This window comes from Mustela putorius, unplaced genomic scaffold (assembly GCF_011764305.1).
Source record: "Mustela putorius furo isolate JIRA1106 unplaced genomic scaffold, ASM1176430v1.1 tig00000253_pilon_pilon_pilon, whole genome shotgun sequence".
NCBI classification, from domain to species: Eukaryota; Metazoa; Chordata; class Mammalia; order Carnivora; family Mustelidae; genus Mustela; species Mustela putorius.
The window spans coordinates 4,331,318-4,352,689 of NW_025421329.1; the positions used below are offsets into that span (position 1 = coordinate 4,331,318).

The 21,372-nt window shown below is 39.8% G+C and overlaps 1 protein-coding gene across 1 annotated transcript in view; it reads left to right on the top strand.

The window, feature by feature from the left end:
• DSTN (destrin, actin depolymerizing factor) overlaps positions 1–21,372 on the top strand; it is a 36,496-nt gene extending 15,124 nt beyond the window's left edge. The window contains exons 2-4 of the mRNA XM_004754192.3: positions 14,032–14,339; positions 17,623–17,699; positions 20,126–21,372. Coding sequence (XP_004754249.1) covers positions 14,032–14,339; positions 17,623–17,699; positions 20,126–20,235 — 495 coding nt within the window. The 3' untranslated portion in view covers positions 20,236–21,372. The remainder of the gene's footprint in view (positions 1–14,031; positions 14,340–17,622; positions 17,700–20,125) is intronic.

Genomic DNA, 21,372 nt, shown 5'->3' on the forward strand with positions numbered 1-21,372 from the left:
TTACCTAGAGTTATTGTGGTGATCATTTCACAATATACATAAGTATCGAATTGTTATGCTGTACACTTAATGTTATATGCTAATTTATAGCTCAAACAGTTCTTTCAGTGTTACCTATCACAAGAACGTTCATGTTTCCCTGATATGATAGGCAGTGAGTTGTCACTTAGAAATCAGATAGTATAAAAAATTTTCCATCTTCAGTTTTTTCTTGTCAGTCAGTTACGAGGAGTCTAAAGAAGTAAAAACGTTATGCATTTATGCAAACAGTATCTGAGAGGATGAAAGTTCTATGTCTTCAGGAAGAAAACAGTAGTAACAGCAAATCTAATCAGGACCAAAATACTCCCAACAGAGAGTGATAAAAAATTACGTAGAAGATTTTTTTGCTTTATTTTTTCTTGAAAATACTAAAGTTTTGAAATGAAGGATTTTCCTTAGTGTAAAGTGAAGAATTATACTATAAGGATGAGGAAAAAATATCTCAAAGGCAATAGTACATTTCATAAAAATTTTTATGGGATAGTTGTTTTTCAAAATTGACAAAGTAGATGATAGTTCTGAGGTTGAAATAGGGTTGAAAAAAAGATACTGAGTTCTTGCATTTAAGGAGCACAAGTCTAGTGAAAGAGGCACAAAATAATAGTTAATCACAGTAGTAGAGAATACTGTGGTAGAAACAATTATTTTCTGTGTAAGTACATAGAAGGATCACATAGCTTAGATTAGAGGTGGTGATTGAGGGAGCAGGTAAGAGCTGCCTTCCCAGAGGAGGCCTAAACTGAGGTCCTGAAGGACGTAAGCAGATGAAGAGGACAGTAAAACATCTTAAAAGAACATGGTGTTTTCAGAGAATCACAAAGAGTTGTACATGGCTGGTATTAAGGAGAACATTGTGGGACAGGTGGAAAAGAGGCTGCGGAAATAGTCCATAAAGGGCTTGACATGGCATGGGTTTTACCCTGAAGAAAATTTGAAGCTTATGGGGCGCCTGGGTGGCTCAGTGGTTTGGGCTGCTGCCTTCGGCTCGGGTCATGATCTCAGGGTCCTGGGATCGAGCCCCGCGTCGGGCTCCTTGCTCCGCAGGAAGCCTGCTTCCCTCTCCCTCTCTGCCTGCCTCTCTGCCTACTTGTGATCTCTGTCTGTCAAATAAATAAATAAAATCTTTAAAAAAAAAAAAAAGAAAAAAGAAAATTTGAAGCTTAAAAGAAAATAATAGGGTGCCTGGGTGGCTCAGTGGGTTAAAGCCTCTGCCTTCGGCTCAGGTCATGATCTCAGGGTCCTGAGATCGAGTCCCACGTCGGGCACCCTGCTCAGCGCGGAGCCTGCTTCCTCCTCTCTCTCTGCCTGCCTCTCTGCCTACTTGTGATTTGTCTGTCAAATAAATAAATAAATAAATAAAAATCTTTTTTTTTTTTTTTAAAGATTTTATTTATTTATTTGTCAGAGAGAGAGTGAGCGAGAGCGAGCATAGGCAGACAGAGTGGAAGGCAGAGTCAGAGGGAGAAGCAGGCTCCCTGCGGAGGGCAAGGAGCCCGATGTGGGACTCGATCCCAGGACGCTGGGATCATGACCTGAGCCGAAGGCAGCTGCTTAACCAACCGAGCCACCCACGCGCCCCATAAATAAATAAAAATCTTTAAAAGAAAATAATAAAAGCGTAGGACTCTTTGCCAATGTGCTTACTGTCATTGGCTTCCCCCCTCCTATTCTTCTGTCTAGTTTTTTTTGTGGAGTGGAGAAGTCAGGGAATATTATTTTCTCTCTCAGGCTTACAAAACTTGTTCCCACTATTCCTGCACTCCCTTTCTGACTCCTTGCTTCCCAATTGGTGGGGGCGGTGAGTGGGGGTTGGGATCTGTTAACAAATCTGATTGGGATTGCCTATAAGATTGCATACAATCTGGATGAGATGGATTGTTTTTAGCAGCTGGGCATTATTGTATCTAATCCACTTTCACTGTTGAGATGACTTTCTGTAAGGGTTTTTTTTTTTCTTCTGGTGGGGGTGTGGGTCATGTTTCATAGACTTTAGGTTATTGAATGATTTTTTTTCCCCAATAAAAAATTGTTTTAGTGGAACTCTTAAATTAATATGTAGCTAATAGAATGCTATTTGGTCTGCCTAGGCTATCTCAAGGACATTGTGCTTTGCTACGAGGTGAGTGAAGGACTTCTATAATTGGAAATTGTTTTCAGGAATGAGTGTATTAAGACAGTTAACGTGAAACATTTTCTGGATCTCTGATAGCTTATGTAGTGACTTTGTGTGAATTACAGAATGCTTCCTCTGGTGATGTGGCCTCAGGAGATAGGAGCTGGTACGCCCTTGGACAGTCGAAGCCTTGCAGGCACATTCCTTGGATAGTGGAATATGCACTTGAATTTAGCGCTATCTTGCAGACTTAAGCAAGGCACAATCTGTAAAACTGTATTCAGCAGCACCAGACATTTCAAATTTACCAAGGGACTGAGGAGTTGCTGTGAGCTTGCTTGACTGATGTATACAGGGAAGGGACAAACTTTAGAACAAAGCCTGTTAGCTCACCCCACAGACCCCAGTTGTCATCTCTAGATTTTGATTTACTTGTGTGATAGTTGGGCCTAGAAAAATGGTAAGTGGTCTTGTAACTGACTTTCGATTTCTTAACAGAAGAGTGGTAAGTCATTTGCTCCTGCATGTCTTTGCTGTGCAACCATTCTGTGGTTACGGAACAAAAAGAGAGATACATCAGATGTCATTTTGGTTTTTTAATTCTTATCTGTCAGGGAACAAATAGAAATTGCTGTTTTAAATATGAGTTTTAAGCTGTCTGGATTTCTTTTATTCGTAGCCTTCTATCACTCAAAGGCTTCATTAACAATCAGCCACATTAGTAATTAGAGGGAGCAGAAAAACCTCTAACCAGGTTTTCTGTTTCATAATAATCTGAATCACTGAATGATACCATTGACAGGCACTGTATTTAGGTGATTTATTTGTGTTACCAGTCTTCCTGAGTTAGGATGATCATAATTCACATTTTACAGATGATGATACTGAGGTTTCAAGAAGTTAGCTAACTTGTTCATGTTATAAGATTTGAGTAAGATAGATTCCTTGTGCTTTCTCCTCTGGTTAAAAAGTCTTCTAAGATTAAATGTTCCAAATTCTGTTTATGAGAAACACAACAAATTGAAAAAAAGAAATACAGCTTATCAGCTTACTAAAACATGTATTCCCAATTAATTGTAAAATTCATCTGGAATGATCATATGTAATATTACATAAAATGAAGTTATCCTGATGGTTATTATATAAACTTTGTACTGTAAACTCATTATTTTATATCTTCCCCAGTATCTAGCATTTTTTTCCTCAAGAAGGAAAAGAACTTTTGGGGGGCAGCTGGGTGGCTCAGTCATTTGAGTATATGACTCTTGATTTCATCTCAGATCATGATTTTGGGGTCATAGGATCAACCCACATTGGACTTTGCACTTGGTGTGGAGTCTGCTTCTCTCCCTCAAAAATAAATTAAAAAATTTTTTCAAAGATTTTATTTACTTGTCAGAGAGAGAAAGAAAGACCTCATAAGCAGGGAGAGTGGTAGGCAGAGGAAGAAGCAGGCTCCCCTCTGAGCAAGGAGCCCAATGCAGGACCCTGGGAATGTGACGTTGACGCTTTTAACTGACTGAGCCACCCAGGTGTCCCCAAAATAAGTAAAATCTTTTTTTTTTTTTTTTAAGATTTTATTTATTTACTTGACAGAGATGGGGAGAGAGTACAAGCGGTGGGAGCAGCAGGGAGAGAGAAGCAGGCTCCTGCTGAGCAGAGAGCCCAATGTGAGGCTTGATCCCAGAACCCTGGGATCCTGATCTGAGCCGAAGGCAGTCTGTTAATTGACTGAGCCACCCAGGTGCTCACCCCAAAAAAGTAAAATCTTAAAAAAAGTAAAAATTTTTTGGTCTGCCATCTGTATGAACTAAAATAATTTGCTTAAGTCAGGACTTCTTGTCTGAAGTTCTATGACTGTTCTTCATTTTGGTTGTTTTGACTTTCCAGGTCCATATTCAGAATATTCCAGTAAACACACACAGTATCTTATGTTTTCAGGATTGCTTCAGGATTGCTTCCTTGCCCCCAGAAATAGGCAACCATAATTATTGGCAAACTAGAATTGAAATCCTTGCCCTGTCACTATACAGAATAACAACTAAGGTTCCTGATGGCATGATTCATCCATAAAGCTAAATAATATACTGTTTTTCCAAGGCAGAAAACTGTGTAATACGTCTTATAAATTTGATTACCTAAAATATACTATAGAGTTAATTTTATGATATTTTTATGTTAAATTACTTAAAATAAGGATAAAAATTTAGTTCCTCAGTTGCATTAGCCTCATTTCATGGGCTCAACAGCCGTGTGTGGTGATGGCTACCATACTGGAAAGTGTAGATACAGAACATTTGGATCATCACAGAAATTTCTGTTAGACAGCATGGGTCTCTCAAACAGAGAAACTAAGCATTTCATAAATCATTCAGCTTTCAAAGCAGTGGTGGTGGAGAGAGTGTCTTAGCATTCCTTTATGTAGGGTCCCCATTTTTCCTGTTTTCAGTATGATGACTAAGCTAGAAAATCCTGTTGTTTTACCTGAACTCTTCAGAGAATAAATTCCAGAATTCCACAGATTAGTAGCACGGTGGAACTCAAGAAGGGATCTAGGGGCCTATGCGTGTCTCAGACTAATCGCACTCATTCTTCCTAGTTTGAACTTCTTTATTTCTTCTGTGTGTTTTTTGTCCTTGAGGGTTTATGGGTTTTTTGTTTTTGGGGTTTTTTAAAATTCCCTTTTTGTGCTTCAGTGGAGTTTTGGTAGGGAGATGGGTGGATGTATTCAGGTGCCCCATCGTAACATAGGACCTGGGAGGACCTGGTCATTTCTGTGTAGAAATGTGCTTTGAAGTACTTGTCACTCTTTTTATTTGTTGTCTCAGTGTTCTTGCTCAGAAGCATCAGTTGTAGTAGAGAGAAGCCCAAATGTTTTTATAAATAGTCTGTCATTTTGGTTTCTTTTGGCTATTGCTCAAGGCATGGTGAATAAAGGAGAATCATGAACCCATTTTTAAACTCCCCAACTCCTTTGATTATGCTTGTCTTGGGTATTTAAGAGTTCGATAGGTTGAGAAAGGAACTAACACCTGATTTCTGCCAGGTGTTTATAAATTTTAAATTGTATTTGTCTACTGTGCAGTAACGTACTTTCAGATATTTCAGACTCTCTTAGAAAAATAAATAAGTTACAAAAAAAATACTTTCCTGAAGTAGGAAGTTAACTTTCATCCCTGTTTCCTCCAGTGAGGTTTATGTAAGGTGTAGTTGGCGAAGTCAACTGTGCTGCTTCAGTTCATAGTAGAAATAGACCATTTATGGTATTCTGGTTTAGGATGGACTGCTGTAAGTCATTAGTTTGGGGACCAGTTTAGTTGTTTACAAAAATTTGAATCTGAAAAACTTGATGCTCCTTCGAAAAATTCCAGCCCTTATGCTAGAATTGTTGAGAGAACCGAAGTGTGTTCTGTTGTTTACAATTATTAAAATACCCAGTGTTACATACTCTCTGTAGCATTTATTTCCCCTTCTGTTTGTGAGGAGTATCTTTATTTAGAGAAGCTCACACTGAGTGAATCTTGAGTGTTAAGGCGGGGCCTCAGATGTAGTCATTTCATCTCAGTCAGTGTTTTACAAAAGCTCTGCCAGAGGACACTCAGGTTTAAGATCTGTTACACTTTATGAATGAGTTAAAAACTGGTAGTTGGTGAGATAAAATAGAGTGACGTAATTATTTAACAGCAGCTGTTTTGACAAGGGGGTAGAGTGTAAGAGTGACTGTTACTTTCCAGGGCCACTGGTACAGAACACAAAGAAACTGAAGCTTTGGGTTGGGTGTCTTTATAAGTGCTCTTGTAGTGGCAGTCTGTTTTCTCCAGATTTTCTTCCCCAGCTATGTAGCAAATTTTGGTGTGAAGTTCCGAGTATCCTTTAATGGTCTTTATTGTTTTGTTTTGTTTTTTTTTAAAGATTTTATGTATTTATTTGACAGAAATCACAAGTAGATGGAGAGGCAGGCAGAGAGAGAGAGGGAAGCAGGCTCCCTGCTGAGCAGAGAGCCCGATGCGGGACTCGATCCCAGGACCCTGAGATCATGACCTGAGCCGAAGGCAGCGGCTTAACCCACTGAGCCACCCAGGTGCCCCTAATGGTCTTTATTGTTAAAACTTGCATTTAAAACTTAATAACTTAAAAAAATATAAAATCAAAACTGAATTTGATTTTCCTTTTTAAAATAAACTTTGATTCCTTCACAGCTAAGCAGTTAATATCTCAGTAACCTAACACTTTAGAGAAATACTGAAAAGTGAGATTGATGGGAAAAGACTTTTTCTATTAGGTAAAAGTACCGTGTGAAGCACAGATGATTTTGTAGATCAGTGTTACAGTCGTTTGTGTTTTAAGATTTGCTATAATGTCTCTTGGTGCAAAGCAGCATAGTCCTAAGGAATTTACAGCCTATTTAGGGAGGCAGTCATTAACTAAATAATCTTAGAAAAAACTGAGGGCATTTACCCCAAAAATATAAAAGCATTATTTCAAAGGAATACATGCACCTCCATGTTTATTGCAGCATTATTTACAATAGTGTCCATTGATAGACAAATGGATAAATGTGATACACACACACGCAAATATGCACACACAATGGAATATTATTCAGCCATAAAAAGGAATGAAATGTTGCCAATTGGAACAATGTAGAGGGAGCTAGAAAGTATAATGCTAAGTGAAATAAGTCAGTCCCAGAGGGGAGGTGGGTGGGGGGATGGGTGCAGTAGGTGATGGGTATTAAAAAGAGTATATTTATCATGATGAGTGCTGATAATGTGTAAAATTGTTGAATCACTCATTGTATACCTGAAGCTAACATAACACTGTACCTTAACTATACTGGGATTAAAGTAAACATAATAAAAAAAACCAAAACATTGAAACTGGTAAGTGCTATGCAGTAGAGATTCATGTGTCATGGAATCCTGTTAGAGTGGGTTTGACCTAGACAGCTTTTTTGCAAAGTGAGAATTGAGCTGAGATCCTGAGAGTGAAGTAGGCAAAGAAGGGTAGGGAAACAGGCGGGTGTACAGTATGAGTAAAGATGGGAGGCAGCATGGCCAGTGTGAACTACTAAGAGAAGGCCAGGGTAGTGAGATACAGAGTTGTGTAGTATAAGATAAAGCTGGAGGGGAGGGTAGGACTAGACTATGTTAAAGAATTAGTCCTCAGATCAATGGAAAGCCATCGAGGTATTTTGAGCCTGGATTTTGGATTTGTTTTTCAGATCTCTGGCTGTAGTGTTGAAGATGAATTGGAGTGTGGGGAGGAACAGCAGTGGGCATGGGCAGTCTGTCATATTTGAACAACTGTGGTAACATATTAAACCCCAAATTTCAGTGGCTTAACACAGAAAAGACTTCTGTCTATCATGCAGAGTTCAGGGGAGTCAGCAGCTCTCTTCTGTCTTAAATTGTGTCTGCAAATGTCCTCTTGTCAGGGGAAGAGAGAACTTGAAGATCACTTTTAAAGAGTCAGGGCTGGAAGTCCTTGGTATCACTGTGCTGAGCAGAACTCCCTGGCCCCAGCTGAACTTGCAAGGAAGGCTGGGGAATGTAGTCTTCCTGTGTGGCCATGAAGAGGAGGCAGTGTGGTGTACACGTATCTTGATCTCTCTCCTCTGCAGCCAGTTGGGGGTTTAGTGTAGCATTTCGAATAATAGAAAATGGTGGCTTAGGCTGGAGAGTGGTGACAGATGGAGAGCGCTGAATATCTTGGAAAAAGATAAGAAAAAAGTCAAAGAGCCAAGTGAGATGAGGGAGAAGGAACTATTGAAGATATTATCTCTTAGGTTTGGAGTCTGTGTAACCGGGATGGTGGTATGTACTGAGAAAGGAAGACTGGCTAGAAGGAGACTTTGGACATGCTGAGCATCAGATCTCTTTGCCACATCCATCTGGAGATGTTAGATAGGAAATTGGATATAAAGGCTTCAGGCTCAGAAAAGCAGAAATCTGGGACGCCTGGGTGGCTCAGTTGGTTAAGCAGCTGCCTTCGGCTCAGGTCATGATCCCAGCACCCTGGGATCGAGTCCCACATCGGGCTCCTTGCTCAGCAGGGATCCTGCTTCTCCCTCTGCCTCTGCCTGCCATTCTGTCTGCCTGTGCTTGCTCTCTTTCCCCCTCTCTCTCTGATAAATAAATAAAATCTAAAAAAAAAAAAGCAGAAATCTGAACAATGTGCAAGTCATTTGGATTAGACACACGAAAACTTAAGCATGGATAAAGCCTCCTAGGGAGAATGCAGGGTCCTTCCTTTCCATTTCCACCTAACTGCCATCAACTTCTGTGTACTGCTAGATTGCTCTGCCGCCACTCTTCCTGACCTCAGCTGAACCTTTAGATGTCCTCAGAGTCCCTTTGCTTGTCCTTAGGTGATTCCCTTGGCAATTCCCCATAACAGCTATTCTGAATATTTTTAAAAAATTTATTTATTTTTTTAAAAAAGATTTTATTTACTTGACAGACAGAGAAAGTAGGCAGAGAGGCAGGCAGAGAGAGGAGGAAGCAGGCTCCCCGCTGAACAGAGAGCCGAAGGCGGGGCTTGATCCGCAGTACCCTGGGATCATGACCCAAGCTGAAGGCAGAGGCCTTAACCCACTGAGCCACCCAGGCACCCCTGCTATTCTGAATCTTTACTGATTTGCCCTCAAACTCCTGCTCTACTTCTGGTTTATACTTCACAGAGAATATAGAGGTTTTCAAGTACAGTTTTTAGAAATGGGTATTTTCCTTCTCGAAGTTATTACTGTCCCTTTTACTATTTTAGAGGAGAGAAGGGTGTAGGTTTCCCCCACCATCCAAAAGTAGAGTGAGCCTGTGAAACCTTTCATAAGCCTGAATGGTGTAGCAGTTACCATTAATTTATATGGAAAAATTTTCATCATTCCCAGAGCCAAACATAACCTTCCTTAGACTCTTTTGGTACCTTTAGGACACATCTTGGTTGCAGATGAACAAAATAAATGAAGTAGTGCAGATGCTGACAGATACAGTTTATTTTTATTTATTTATTTTTTTTAAGATTTTATTTATTTATCAGAGAGAGAGAGAGGGAGAGAGCGATCATAGGCAGACAGAATGGCAGGCAGAGGCAGAGGGAGAAGCAGGCTCCCTGCCGAGCAAGGCGCCCGATGTGGGACTCGATCCCAGGACGCTGGGATCATGACCTGAGCCGAAGGCAGCTGCTTAACCAACTGAACCACCCAGGCGTCCCTGACAGATACAGTTTAAAGCTATGGCGGCTCAATGTGGTGATGCTGAGTGTGGATCTGGGGAAGGAGTTTGGCAGGGTCACTCACTGCTCCAGGTGTGCACTGCTTCCATACAAACACTCAGTGCTGTTGTTGCTTTTTACCTTTTTTTGTAAATGTGAAAGTCTTTAGATTTCCTTTGGTCTGTGAAAACAGGTATAAATGCAGATCTTTCGTAAAAGCAAACTGGTGTAACTCGAACTTTTGCAAATCAAGGGCTATTTGTATATTCTTTTCTAAGATTGAGTCCCTCATCTGTACCCTGGATCTCATCAGTCTCTTTAGAGTTTTGTCTCTTACTTGTAAGTGGTTAAGAGTACCCTCTGGAGCCAAATTGCCCGAGTTCAGATCTCACTTCTGCTGTAGGTTTCCATGTGACTCTGGCCAAGTTACTTAATCTTTCTTTTCCTCAGTTTCCCCATTTATAAGATGCAGATAATAACAGTAGCCATCTCAGAATTTTTGTGATTTAGAAATGTCTGACAACATTAAGTACTCAATATTAGTTTATTTTTTTCTTTTTTCCTTTTTCCTTTAATGGTTTGGTTTTCCTCTTGTTCCTTCAAACTCTTAAACTTTTAGTATGGTCAGATTTTCCCAGTCGTAAGATAATTTCTATAAAGTTAGCAAACAGTCTGTTTCCTTTTCCCTTTGCCATTAACTGTCTTGTGCTTTCTTTCTTCACCTCCTCGGTTTACCCTTGTAAATCCTCAGCATATTACCCTGGACTTAGGACTGATTCCTCCAATCTCCTGAAATGCATAGAGACTCAGTTGCCAAACCTGGTGGTCTGTTGCAGTCATTCTCAGACTTTGCAGGCACTGGTGTTGATGACCCCTCCCTCCCCCCAGGATGCCTCCCTGGCTTCTAGGATGCTGTTTTGTCCCTTACTTTTTAGTTTTCTGATCATTTCTTCATAGTCCCCTGGACTTGTTACTCTTTTGCTACTTTGTATTGGTATCTCTAGGATATTGATTATAGTCCAAAGTATTAGTAAGACCCGAGCTCACATTTCCAATTGCTAACTGGTCATCTCCACCTAACTGTCTTTAAAGTTTACATCATCTGGATATTTATAATTGCCTCAGAGGTGGTCTTCCTGTTTTCAGTGTGTTTGCCAATTTTTCCTTTACAGTCTTCAGGGTTAATTTCCTCAAGCATAAGTGTCTATAGTACTCCTCTCATCAGAAACCTTTACAAACATCCTTTCCGGTGGAGAAAAGCTCAGATTTCTCCATACTGAGGCTTTTAAAATTCCTGTAGGTTATAGCTAGATTTGGCTGACATTAGTTGTATAATAATTGCAGAATAGCTATTTACTTTCTGTTTCCACACTGGTACATGGTTAATATGTTTTATTTCCAATCAGAATTTAAAGTGATGTTTGAGTTAATTCACTTAAATATTGACAGATACATTTAGATGATTGGTTGGCTTAATAAGGCTTCCATTGTTTCCTTCATGCTTTTAAATATGGGTTGGTCAGTTGTGATTTACAGAAATTAGGAAAGTGATAAGATAGGATGGGTTTTGTGGTAGTTTTCTACTCTTGATTTTCTGTGTCTACTACCACATGAATGTTGTTTATAAACAAAGTGTGGATTAGATTAGATAGGATTGAAATAGATTATGATTAGATGTGGACTAGATTTGATAGAATTGAAGTATATTAGAGCTTACCCCAATATTAAGTAAATGCTAGGATCTTAGTATATTTTAACCGCCAGAGTTCTTTTTTTTTTTTTTCTTTTAAGATTTTATTTATTTATTTATTTGACAGACAAGTAGACAGGCAGGCAGGGACAGAGAGAAGAGGAAGCAGGCTCCCTGCCGAGCAGAGAGCCCAATGCAGGGCTTGATCCCAGGATCCTGGGATCAGGACCTGAGCCGTAGGCAGAGGCTCTAACCCACTGAGCCACCCAGGCGCCCCTGACTGCCAGAGTTCTTATGTGTATTTTTAAGTAACAGCTTTACTAAGCTGTAATTCACATATCATAAAGTATGATTCAGTGGTTTTCAGTGTATTCAGAGTTGTAGATTCATCACCACTGTCAAATCCCAGAGCATTCATCACACCATAAAGAAAACCCCATGCCCATTAGTGGTCATTCCCCATTCCTTTTTCCCTTTTAAGTTCCTAAAAACCAGTGATCTGCTTCCTTCCTTTCTGAACATGGGTTTGCCTATTTTGAACATTCCCTAGAAATAGAATCATGTAATATGTGGCCTTTTATATCTGGCTTCTTTCCACTTTGCATAGTGATTTTCACGGTTTATGTTATAGCCTTTAACACTACCTTTTTATTGGTTGAATAATATTCCAGCGTATGGATGGCATCACATTTTGTTTATCCATTCATTCAGTTGATTTCTTTCTTCCGCTTTTTAGCTGCTATCAGTAATGCTGCTCTGAACATATGTGTACAAGTTTTTTTTTTTTTTTTTTTTTTAAAGATTTTATTTATTTGACAGACAGAGACCACAAGTAGGCAGAGAGGCAGGCAGAGAGAGGAAGGTAAGCAGGCTCCCCGCCAAGCAGAGAGCCCGATGCAGGCTGGATCCCAGGACGCTGGGATCATGACCTGAGCTGAAGGCAGAGGCTTTAACCCACTGAGCCACCCAGGTGCCCTGTGTACAAGTTTTTATACGGACATGTTTTCATTTCTCTTGTGTATATACCTAGGAATGGCATTAATAGATATTAATTCTGTGTTTAGCTTTTTGGAAAACTGCCAAATGCTTTCCTGAAGCAGGCACACTGTTTGACAATTCTGTCAGCAGTGTAGAAGAGTTCCAGTGTCTCAACAGTCTCACCAACATAGGTTACTGCTGTCTTTGTTGTTAAGTCATCCTAGTGGTATAAAGTAGTAGAACCTTGTGGTTTTGACATGTTATTTCCCTAAAGACTGATGATGTTGAGCACTTTTCCCAAGTGCTTACCGACCATTTTTATATTTTTGGGGGGAAATGTCTATTCAGACCCCGTACCCATTTTAAATTTGGGTCATCTTTTTTTATTTTTGAGTTATAAGGGATCTTTATTCTGGATACAGGTTCTTACTGGAAATACGATTTGCAAATATTTTCTCCTCATATGTGGGCTGTCTTTTCCTCTTTTTTAAAGAAAGAGTATTATTTTAGAAAGGGCAGGGTGTGGGGAGGGGGGAGAGAGAGAATCTGAAGGAGACTCCCCGCTGAGTGTGGAGCATGACAGGGGGCTCTATCCCACAACCCTGAGATCATGACCTGAGCGGAAACCAAGAGTTGGACACTTCTAAGCCACCCAGGTGCCTCTGTCCTTTCATCTTATATGTAGTTCTATTAACCAAATTACTTGGCATTAATTTTGGGTATCATTAATATTTTTTGCATTGTTTAGTATTTAAATTTATGAAGTTCATAGTTCTTGCTTTAGAAAAGCTAACATGCAAACCAGAGTAGTTAATGAGGCATCAAAAATTATGGCTTTAGTAAAGATAATGCAGATAGAACACCTCAAAGAAGATGAAAGATTAAAAACTCAGGTTGAGACCTTTTGCTGTCAGGGTCACGTTTCAGAATAGCAAGTGTAACATGGTAAGAGGTTTATTTTTTTGGTCAGTATGATCCTAAGTTATTTTGTTTCTACAGCAATAAATGTTTTCTTATCCTTTTTTAAAATTGATATATAATAGACAAATAATATTGTGTGAGCTGAAGGTGTACAAGGTGTTGATGTGATACATTTATATACCACAGTCTGATGATTACACTAATACCTCCATCATGTCACATAATTATCATGTCTTTTTGGTTGAAACAATTAAAATCTAGTGATTTCATTCATATCTATTTATTTATTTATTTTAAAAGATTATTTATTTATTTATTTTACAGACAGCGATCATAAGCAGGCAGAGAGGCAGGCAGAGAGAGGAGGAAGCAGGCTCCCTGCTGAGCAGAGAGCCTGATGGGGGGCTTGATCCCAGGACCCTGAGATCATGACCTGAGCCGAAGGCAGAGGCTTAACCCACTGAGCCACCCAGGTGCCCCTAGTGATTTTAATTTAAACTTAGAGATTTTGTAAGTGGAATTTTCAAGGCATATGATTAAGTGGAATTTTCAAGGCATATGATTAATGTGTTACTAAATATTAATCACATAATTTTGAAATGTATATAGACAAAGATCTTTTAATTCTTCTGTTAGAGAAAGATATGCTTGACAGAATGGAATTTTCTCAGTGCAGCTGCTCTGTCCATCTGCTATGCATTATGAAAAGAATTTTGGGTATTATTAATATTCCAGTTAGGGAGATGACTGCTCCCAGTTGGACCTCTGAGCAACCCCTTTAAAAGCAGTTGAATCTAGCATATCTTAGGAAGCACCTTTTTCCAGATTTTAGGGTAGGAGGGGCTGCTGTAGCTCAGTCTTCCTTATACCTATGCAGTAGTGATGAATACTTTAGATATATAATCTTTTTTAATGTTTAATGACTGAAACTAACAATTGCAGCTTAGATTTTGTTTTTCTGTTGGATGGTGAGTATACCTTAAAAACTCTTTATAAAAAATATAAAAAATGATGTTTTTATATTTGGCACAATAAAAGTTAAAAGCCTCCTTCTGACTTTTTTACCTTGTTATAGGCCTCTGGAGTGCAAGTTGCAGATGAAGTATGTCGCATTTTTTATGACATGAAAGTTCGGAAGTGCTCCACACCAGAAGAAATCAAGAAAAGAAAGAAGGCTGTCATTTTTTGTCTCAGTGCAGACAAAAAGTGCATCATTGTAGAAGAAGGGAAAGAGATCTTGGTTGGAGATGTTGGTGTAACCATAACCGATCCTTTCAAGCATTTTGTGGGAATGCTTCCTGAAAAAGATTGTCGCTATGCTTTGTATGATGCAAGCTTTGAAACCAAGGAATCTAGAAAAGAGGAATTGATGTTTTTCCTGTGGTGAGCATCAGAAATATTGAGCCTCTGTATAACTCAGAGTTAATTTTACTGTTACCACTTGAAGAAACCAGTTCTTAGGGTCAAAAGGATTTTCAGTCTATCTGTAGTATTGTCATTTAATTTTTATTAAGGTTTCATAATGTCTTAGTTACATTAATGTTTGTAGGACCAGAAGTAAATTTTAACTACTCTCTGTGTACTCGAAGAATTTGACTTTTAGTAGTTGATTGATTTTGATTTGGTGGGGATAGGGGCAGGAGCTAGATTTTATGCATTCTCTGAACTCACTTATAAGCTAACATTTCTCTAAAAATTCTTCCTAGAATCCTGAAAAGAAAGTTTACCCCACCAAAAACCTTCTCCAACATATCTTGCCAGGAACCAGCCTTTCACTTTTTAAAACACCCATCCTTTACTTGTTCCTCCGTGGTTTGCTACCCTTTTTTTTTTTTTTTTAAAGGATGAATTAATTTAAAAGGCAGGGGAGAGTAAGTGAGTAGAAGTTGGGTCAGAGGGAGGAGAGAATCTCAAGCAGACTCCAGCTGAGACTCGCCAGGGCTTGATCTCGTAACCCTGAGATCATGCCCTGAGTCAAAACCAAGAGTTGCAGGGCTGATTGACTGAGCCACCCAGATGCCCCTGTGGTTTGCTGTTTTGGAAGTTGGTACTATCGTTGCAACTCTAACTAGGTCAGTAGGGGTAGCCACTAGCCATGGTGGCTATTTAAATTTGAAATAATTAAAATTAAGTAAATTTTAAAATTCATTTTCTTAGTCATTTGCTACATTTCAAACACTCAGTAGCCGCCTGTGACTAGTGGCCACCTTACTGGGTAGCACAGACAGAACATTTCCATCACTGCAGAAAGCCCTTCTGGATAGCATTGTTCTAAATAGTGAAAAAGTGTTATAAGGCGATTTATGTGGCCTTTTTTCTTAAAAGGCTGCTTAATTTATTATCCTGGTCTTTTCAGGTAAGTTTGAGATTAAGCTTGAGTTGAAAGTCATATGTGTCTCTAAGTTTTATTATATTGCTTTCTTTGGTGTGGAATTCTTACGTAGAATAATTCTCTAGCTTCCAGTGGATGGGGGAGTGGTAACAGCCTTTGATTTGGGGGGAGTGAAGGTCCTCTTGATACTTCTTCTGAGCCAGGACACGGCTAGGTGGGGCTTAGCTTTTTGCTGTAGGTCACCCAACAGCTTGGGATATGGAGCTAGGAAGTCAGAAGAATTCTGGTTTAAAGGAATCTAACTCCAGATCACACCTCAGTAACATTTCAGCAAGCCTTTATTGAGCTTGATTAAACTAAGATGCTGTGTGGAATATAAACATGGGATCAGGTGCTTGTTGGGGGCAGCCTATTGTTCTGCAAGTCTGAGAGCCACAAACTTACCTACATAAGGATAGTAGCTGTTGAGACTTCAGACGGAGCCCTTCCTGATTTGAACTTTTATTTCTACCACATTCCAAGTATTGTGTTAGAGCCTGGGAAAACAGCTGTAACATAGGTGAAGCCTCTGCCCTTCTGAGATTTATAGTTGAGTTGTAGATAATGCAGCTGAAGGTTTAGGCTTCTAAATTGGTGACTGTTTACTTCATTTGCATTACTTTCCCCCTTTTTTTCCCTACTGTGAAAATAATACCTCATTATTAAAGAACATTTGGCAAATAAAGGTAGAAAGAAGAAAAAGGAATTCATTGTTAATGCAGTGTTTTGTTTTGCATGTTGTTTTAAGAAAATGTACAGACTTACAGGAGTTTCCCATAACAGACTGTAGGGCCCAGGAATGGCTCTTACTTAAGGCGTTTTAAAAATCTGCTTAGAGTAAAATCAGAACAGCTAATGTTTTTTCCTGTCCCTGACCTATTTTGCATAAAGAAAGTACCCACTTAACTTTGCATCTCAAGTGATTCCCATACCTAAGGTGATGGTTATGGTTCTGCCTCCCTTGTTGTTAATTCCTCAAATTCCGTTGGGAGGAATAAGCATCTGAGAGACACACAGACTGCTGTTCCTGGTTCCTAAGAATAGAAACTGCCCTCTGTGGCAGGAGTAGACTAGCGTGAGCTCCATGCTACCCTCAGTGCTTAATGACTGTAGAATGGTCTGGAAGTATGGCAGTTAAATGCAAGCATTAGGTGTTTAAAAGTATCTAACTACACTCCATATAGAAAGTGTATTAAGATAGCATGGAGCAGAGGCAGGCCTGGAGTTTGGTGGCATAGTGGGAAATAATTCATGGACAAGCAGTTTGAATAGGATGAGGCTTTTCTGTGCATTGTTAGTATGTCTCTTATTTTTCAGTATTGCTGGTGAAGAAAGTTATGAAGCATATGCTGTGCTTCCAGGATTCATTCAGGAGGAGGGAGACACTAAAAGTTTCGTTAAATACAAGATAATAGTAATACTGACAGTTAAGGCACAGTTGCTGAATTGCTAAGCTTAAAAAAAAAATCCTTGTGACATGTTTTATTTTGTTAGTCTAAGATGGAAAGCAAGTACTCTCATGTGGTCAGAATTTGCTATTTGTCTATCGGAATAGACATAAATGAAGGGACTGGGAAGGATTAAGAAGGAGGAGTCTTTTATTTCGTTTTCTAAAAAGGAATATATTACAGATAATCTGAAGCCCAAATGCTAAAATCTCTAGTATTTCTTTCTTTCTTTTTTTTAAAGATTTTATTTATTTATTTGACACACAGAGAGAGATCACAAGTAGGCAGAGAGGCAGGCAGAGAGCCGGATGTGGGGTTGATCCCAGGACCCTGGGATCATAACCTAAAGCCTCTGCCTTCGGCTTAACCCATTGAGCCACCCAGGCGCCCCTCTAGTATTTCTTAATTCAGGGTGGCATATACTTGATTTACAGATTATTCTCTGTATTTTCTGAAGCTTTTTTTCCCTAACCAGAAAGAGTTGAAAAGCAAGATGGTTGTTACTAGCCTGAACTCGAGCCTTTATTGATAAAAATAGGGAAAAATTTAAAACAAATTGGGTAATACAGTCAATTATCCAGTGGGTTTTTTTTTTTTTTATGGCCCCATTAATCTGATCTTTAATTGGTGGTTCTCTGATTTTATTCCACCTTCGTCAACCTGAGCTATTCTGTGTGTGCCTCTCCTTGATAGTGTCCAAGGAGGGGTGGAAATAGACACATTGTGTAGTTAGCAAAACTCCCAGGAGATTCTGAGGACTGTTCCCCATCACTGATGCAAATGTTTAACCCAGTGTAATTGTACTTTCTCTAAACATTGTTTTCATTTTTGGTATCTCTCTATGCAGGGCACCAGAATTAGCTCCTCTGAAAAGTAAAATGATCTATGCAAGCTCCAAGGATGCCATCAAAAAGAAATTTCAAGGTATGGATTAGATTTACTTCCAAACATTTAGAGGTATGGTGGACCGCTGGAATGCGGGCTACATCTTTTCTAAGAAGCACCTTACTTCCTTTGGAGACCCTTGGTGACAAAGAAGGCAAGTGTTGCCTCTTTTGAGGAAAAACCTGGAATGTTGAACCTCACTTTTAGCATGTCTTCTATCTTGTGCTGGGCACTCTGGATCTGAACGACCTGTCTTAAAAACCTTATTCTTGGGCGCCTGGGTGGCTCAGTGGGTTACAGCCTCTGCCTTTGGCTCAGGTCATGGTCCCAGGGTCCTCGGATCGAGCCCCTGCATTGGGCTGTCTGCTCAGCAGGGAGCCTGTTTCCTCCTCTCTCTCTGCTTGCCTCTCTGCCTACTTGTGATCTCTGTCAAATAAATGAATGAAATCTTTAAAAAAACAAACACCACCACCAACAAAAAACCCTATTCTTGGCTGGGGGGTGGTGTGGATGACAAAAAATCAAAAACCCTTTATTCTCTGGACATTGTGTGCATATTGTTTGTTTGGGCTGGCTTCAGATCAGTTTGAGATGCTGCCGAGTTTCTCAAATAGCATATGGAGATTCAGTGGTTTACATTGGCTGTGCTACATAATGAATTTATGATGGCCTATGAATGTGTTGACATAACAAACTTGAAGTAAGGAGACATTCATATATGGGGAAGGATACTCTTTAGCTTTATTTTGGAATGGTATGACTTTAGGTAACTGACTCACCTGTGTCCAAAGGAAAGTGCCCTTATCCTTGAATAGCCACTTACCTTTGAAGGGTGATGGGGATCCTGGTGTGATGGCCTGGCAATACTTACTACCTCCAGCCTGGAGGGAAGTGTTGGTACAGTGGGAAGAGCATGGGGCAAATGCCCAGAGGTCTGCACTGAGGGCTCACCTTACAACCTAACTGCTGTGTGACCCTGGCCCCAAGCGCTTAACCTCCTGGGGCCTTGATTGTCTCCGCTGCAGAATGGGAGGCTTGGTCTGGATTGTGTCACCTCCATGTAACAGGTTGGCCCACCGCCTTCCTTGCCATGGCCAGCACCAGAGAGCTGGGCAAGCCAGGGTCACAGGACTTGGCCCAGTGTGGTTTTGGTTTTGTTTTACTGTGGCTGGTTTTTATATTCTTGTGGTAGAACAGGTTTGCTCTGGCTTGTTTTACCTAGGAAAACTAAATTCTCACTTCTTTTCTTGAAACCTGCTGCTGCATCATTCAGGCCTCGTCAGATTCTCCATGTGTTTGGGCCACCCACCAGAGGTGTGTTCACCAGTTGGTTAACTGATGATGGATTCTGCACCATGTTGTTTTGCCTTTCAGTAAAGGACAGAATTGCTATATACATTTGACTTGCTGATGTTAAAGATGGTCACCTTGTTTGCTTTTTTTCCCTTACGAAACTATCACTGGCTTTCTCCAGTCACCCCTAAGTGGTCCAAAAGCTGACCTGCTGTACTTTCTGCAGCTCAAGAAATGGACTTAAAATTATGGAGGATCAGAAACAGTGCATCTGTTTGAAAGATAGCAGCTGTTTACGGAGAAGCTACTGTATGTAATTCCCTAAGTGAGCTCATTCTGCCGTGAGGTGGTGTAATTTTTCTGCGAAAGCCATCAGTACACATTTTACATAGTTTTCATTGTGACAGATTTCTTAAATGTGTAGTACAATACTACTGGAAAGCTAACTTCTCCAGAGCAAAGGAGATGCCAGTTGTAAATACGGATTATTCTTCAATATAGTCAACGAAATCAACTGTGCAACTGACGCATCGACTTTGTATTTTTACTTATTTAAAAAAATAAGAAAATTACTACATTTGCTTTTTAACTTTTAATTGAAGCATAACATATCTATAGAACGTGGACATCTAAATTTTTGTAGAACTCACTATTCACAAACGGAAATGGTTATTTCTTGATTTAACAACCGGCATCCCAGAAGTCTCCCTTGTGCCTCTTCTCTTATGTCACTTTCTCTTAGTCCTTCCATACGGGAACCAGCAGCGTGGCTTCTAGCAGTAGAAGTAGCTTTGGCTGATTTCCATTATACAAATAGAATCATCTAGACTGTATGCTTGGATGAAGTTTGGCTTCTTTTAATCAGTGTTCTCTTCTTTAGTCGTTCATTTTCATGCACATAGTTACAGATTATTGTCCTTACTGTGTAGTATTCCACTGTTTGTATGTGCCACAGCTGTTCTGTCCATATTAGAACTTGTCTGTCGGGCTCTCTGCTCAGCTGGGAGCCTGCTTCCTCCTCTCTCTCTGCTTGCCTCTCTGCCTGCTTGTCATCTCTCTCTGTCAAATAAATAAATAAAATCTTAAAAAAAAAAAATTTCCTGTCTTAGAGAAAGAAATAGGTTATGTTGCTGCTGTAATCCTTAAAGAGAATTGTTGTTTTTCCTCCATAGGCATAAAACACGAATGTCAAGCAAACGGACCAGAAGACCTCAATCGGGCTTGTATTGCTGAAAAGCTAGGTGGATCCTTAATTGTAGCTTTTGAAGGATGCCCTGTGTAGACCATCATTCAGTGCCATAGATCGAAAGCTTCCATGTTTAATGTTACCCTCTTGCTATATAAGTAAAGCAAATATGTTTAGGCCAGGGTCTCACAGAGGGGGAGCTGTCTTGTCATCTGTTAAAGTGAACTAAATATTCTATAAATGTGCAGATGGCCCTACATACATCTAAAATCTAAAGTTTTATTGGTGTGAATTTAAATTCTTATTGGCCAAATGCCTGTTTTGATGAGTTGGCTTGTAAAGGTTTTTTGTTAAACTCACGATTTTTAATAATGCAGTTACCAAACAGTACAAGGGCCATATAAAGAGAATTATTGCATCTTTGTAACCTCAGCAGGTAACTTGGTTTCTTTTGCTTAGAGAATTGGTTATAATCTGGTTATAATTTTGGCCCCAATTCTTCATTTTCTCTTGAGCTGAACTGCATAATGGAAAATAGATCTCCTTAACACATGTAACAGCACTAATACACTAACTACAGTAAGACTAAGTCAGGCAGTCTTTTAATTCTAGCAGATGTGTGATGGAGACTGCCTCAGAATCGTGCACACTTCTAACCAGCGCTGAAAGCACTATTTTGAGCATGCAGTTGGAATACGGGGAGCAGCTCCCTGCACCCGCAGTGAGCTCTCCGCGGGCTAGTTGGGAGACTGTTCGGAGAGTGACCTTGCATCTTGGAAATAAAATCACCGGAGTATCCTAGGGAGAATGTACAGTACCTTGCAACAGCTAATTATAGTGCAGATTAGGGCTCCATTGTAATTACAGCACTTTATTAATGGAGAGGATAAAATGGTGTATTGACAAGCTGGGACACCTGTCACAACTTCAGCTGTGTCTCCTTCAGAATTTTGTTGCTTCTGGTACAGTACGGTGTGGAAGAACACTAAGTGTACGTGTATGCTGGGGCCCGGGAGAACTTCCTGATCTCCTAGAGCAGCTTGTTGATTGTCTGTGGGATGGGGAGCAGGGCTGATGGATGACACCCATGGGAAGCCACCGCCTCATGACGCTTGGAAGTGATTGTCTTTAACATCACAGGCATAACACTTTGAAAAATATAGAGATGCACACAGTTGAACTTAGAAGTAGCAGTATTGGCTTTATGTAATAAAGGAAGCATTTTTAACTTGC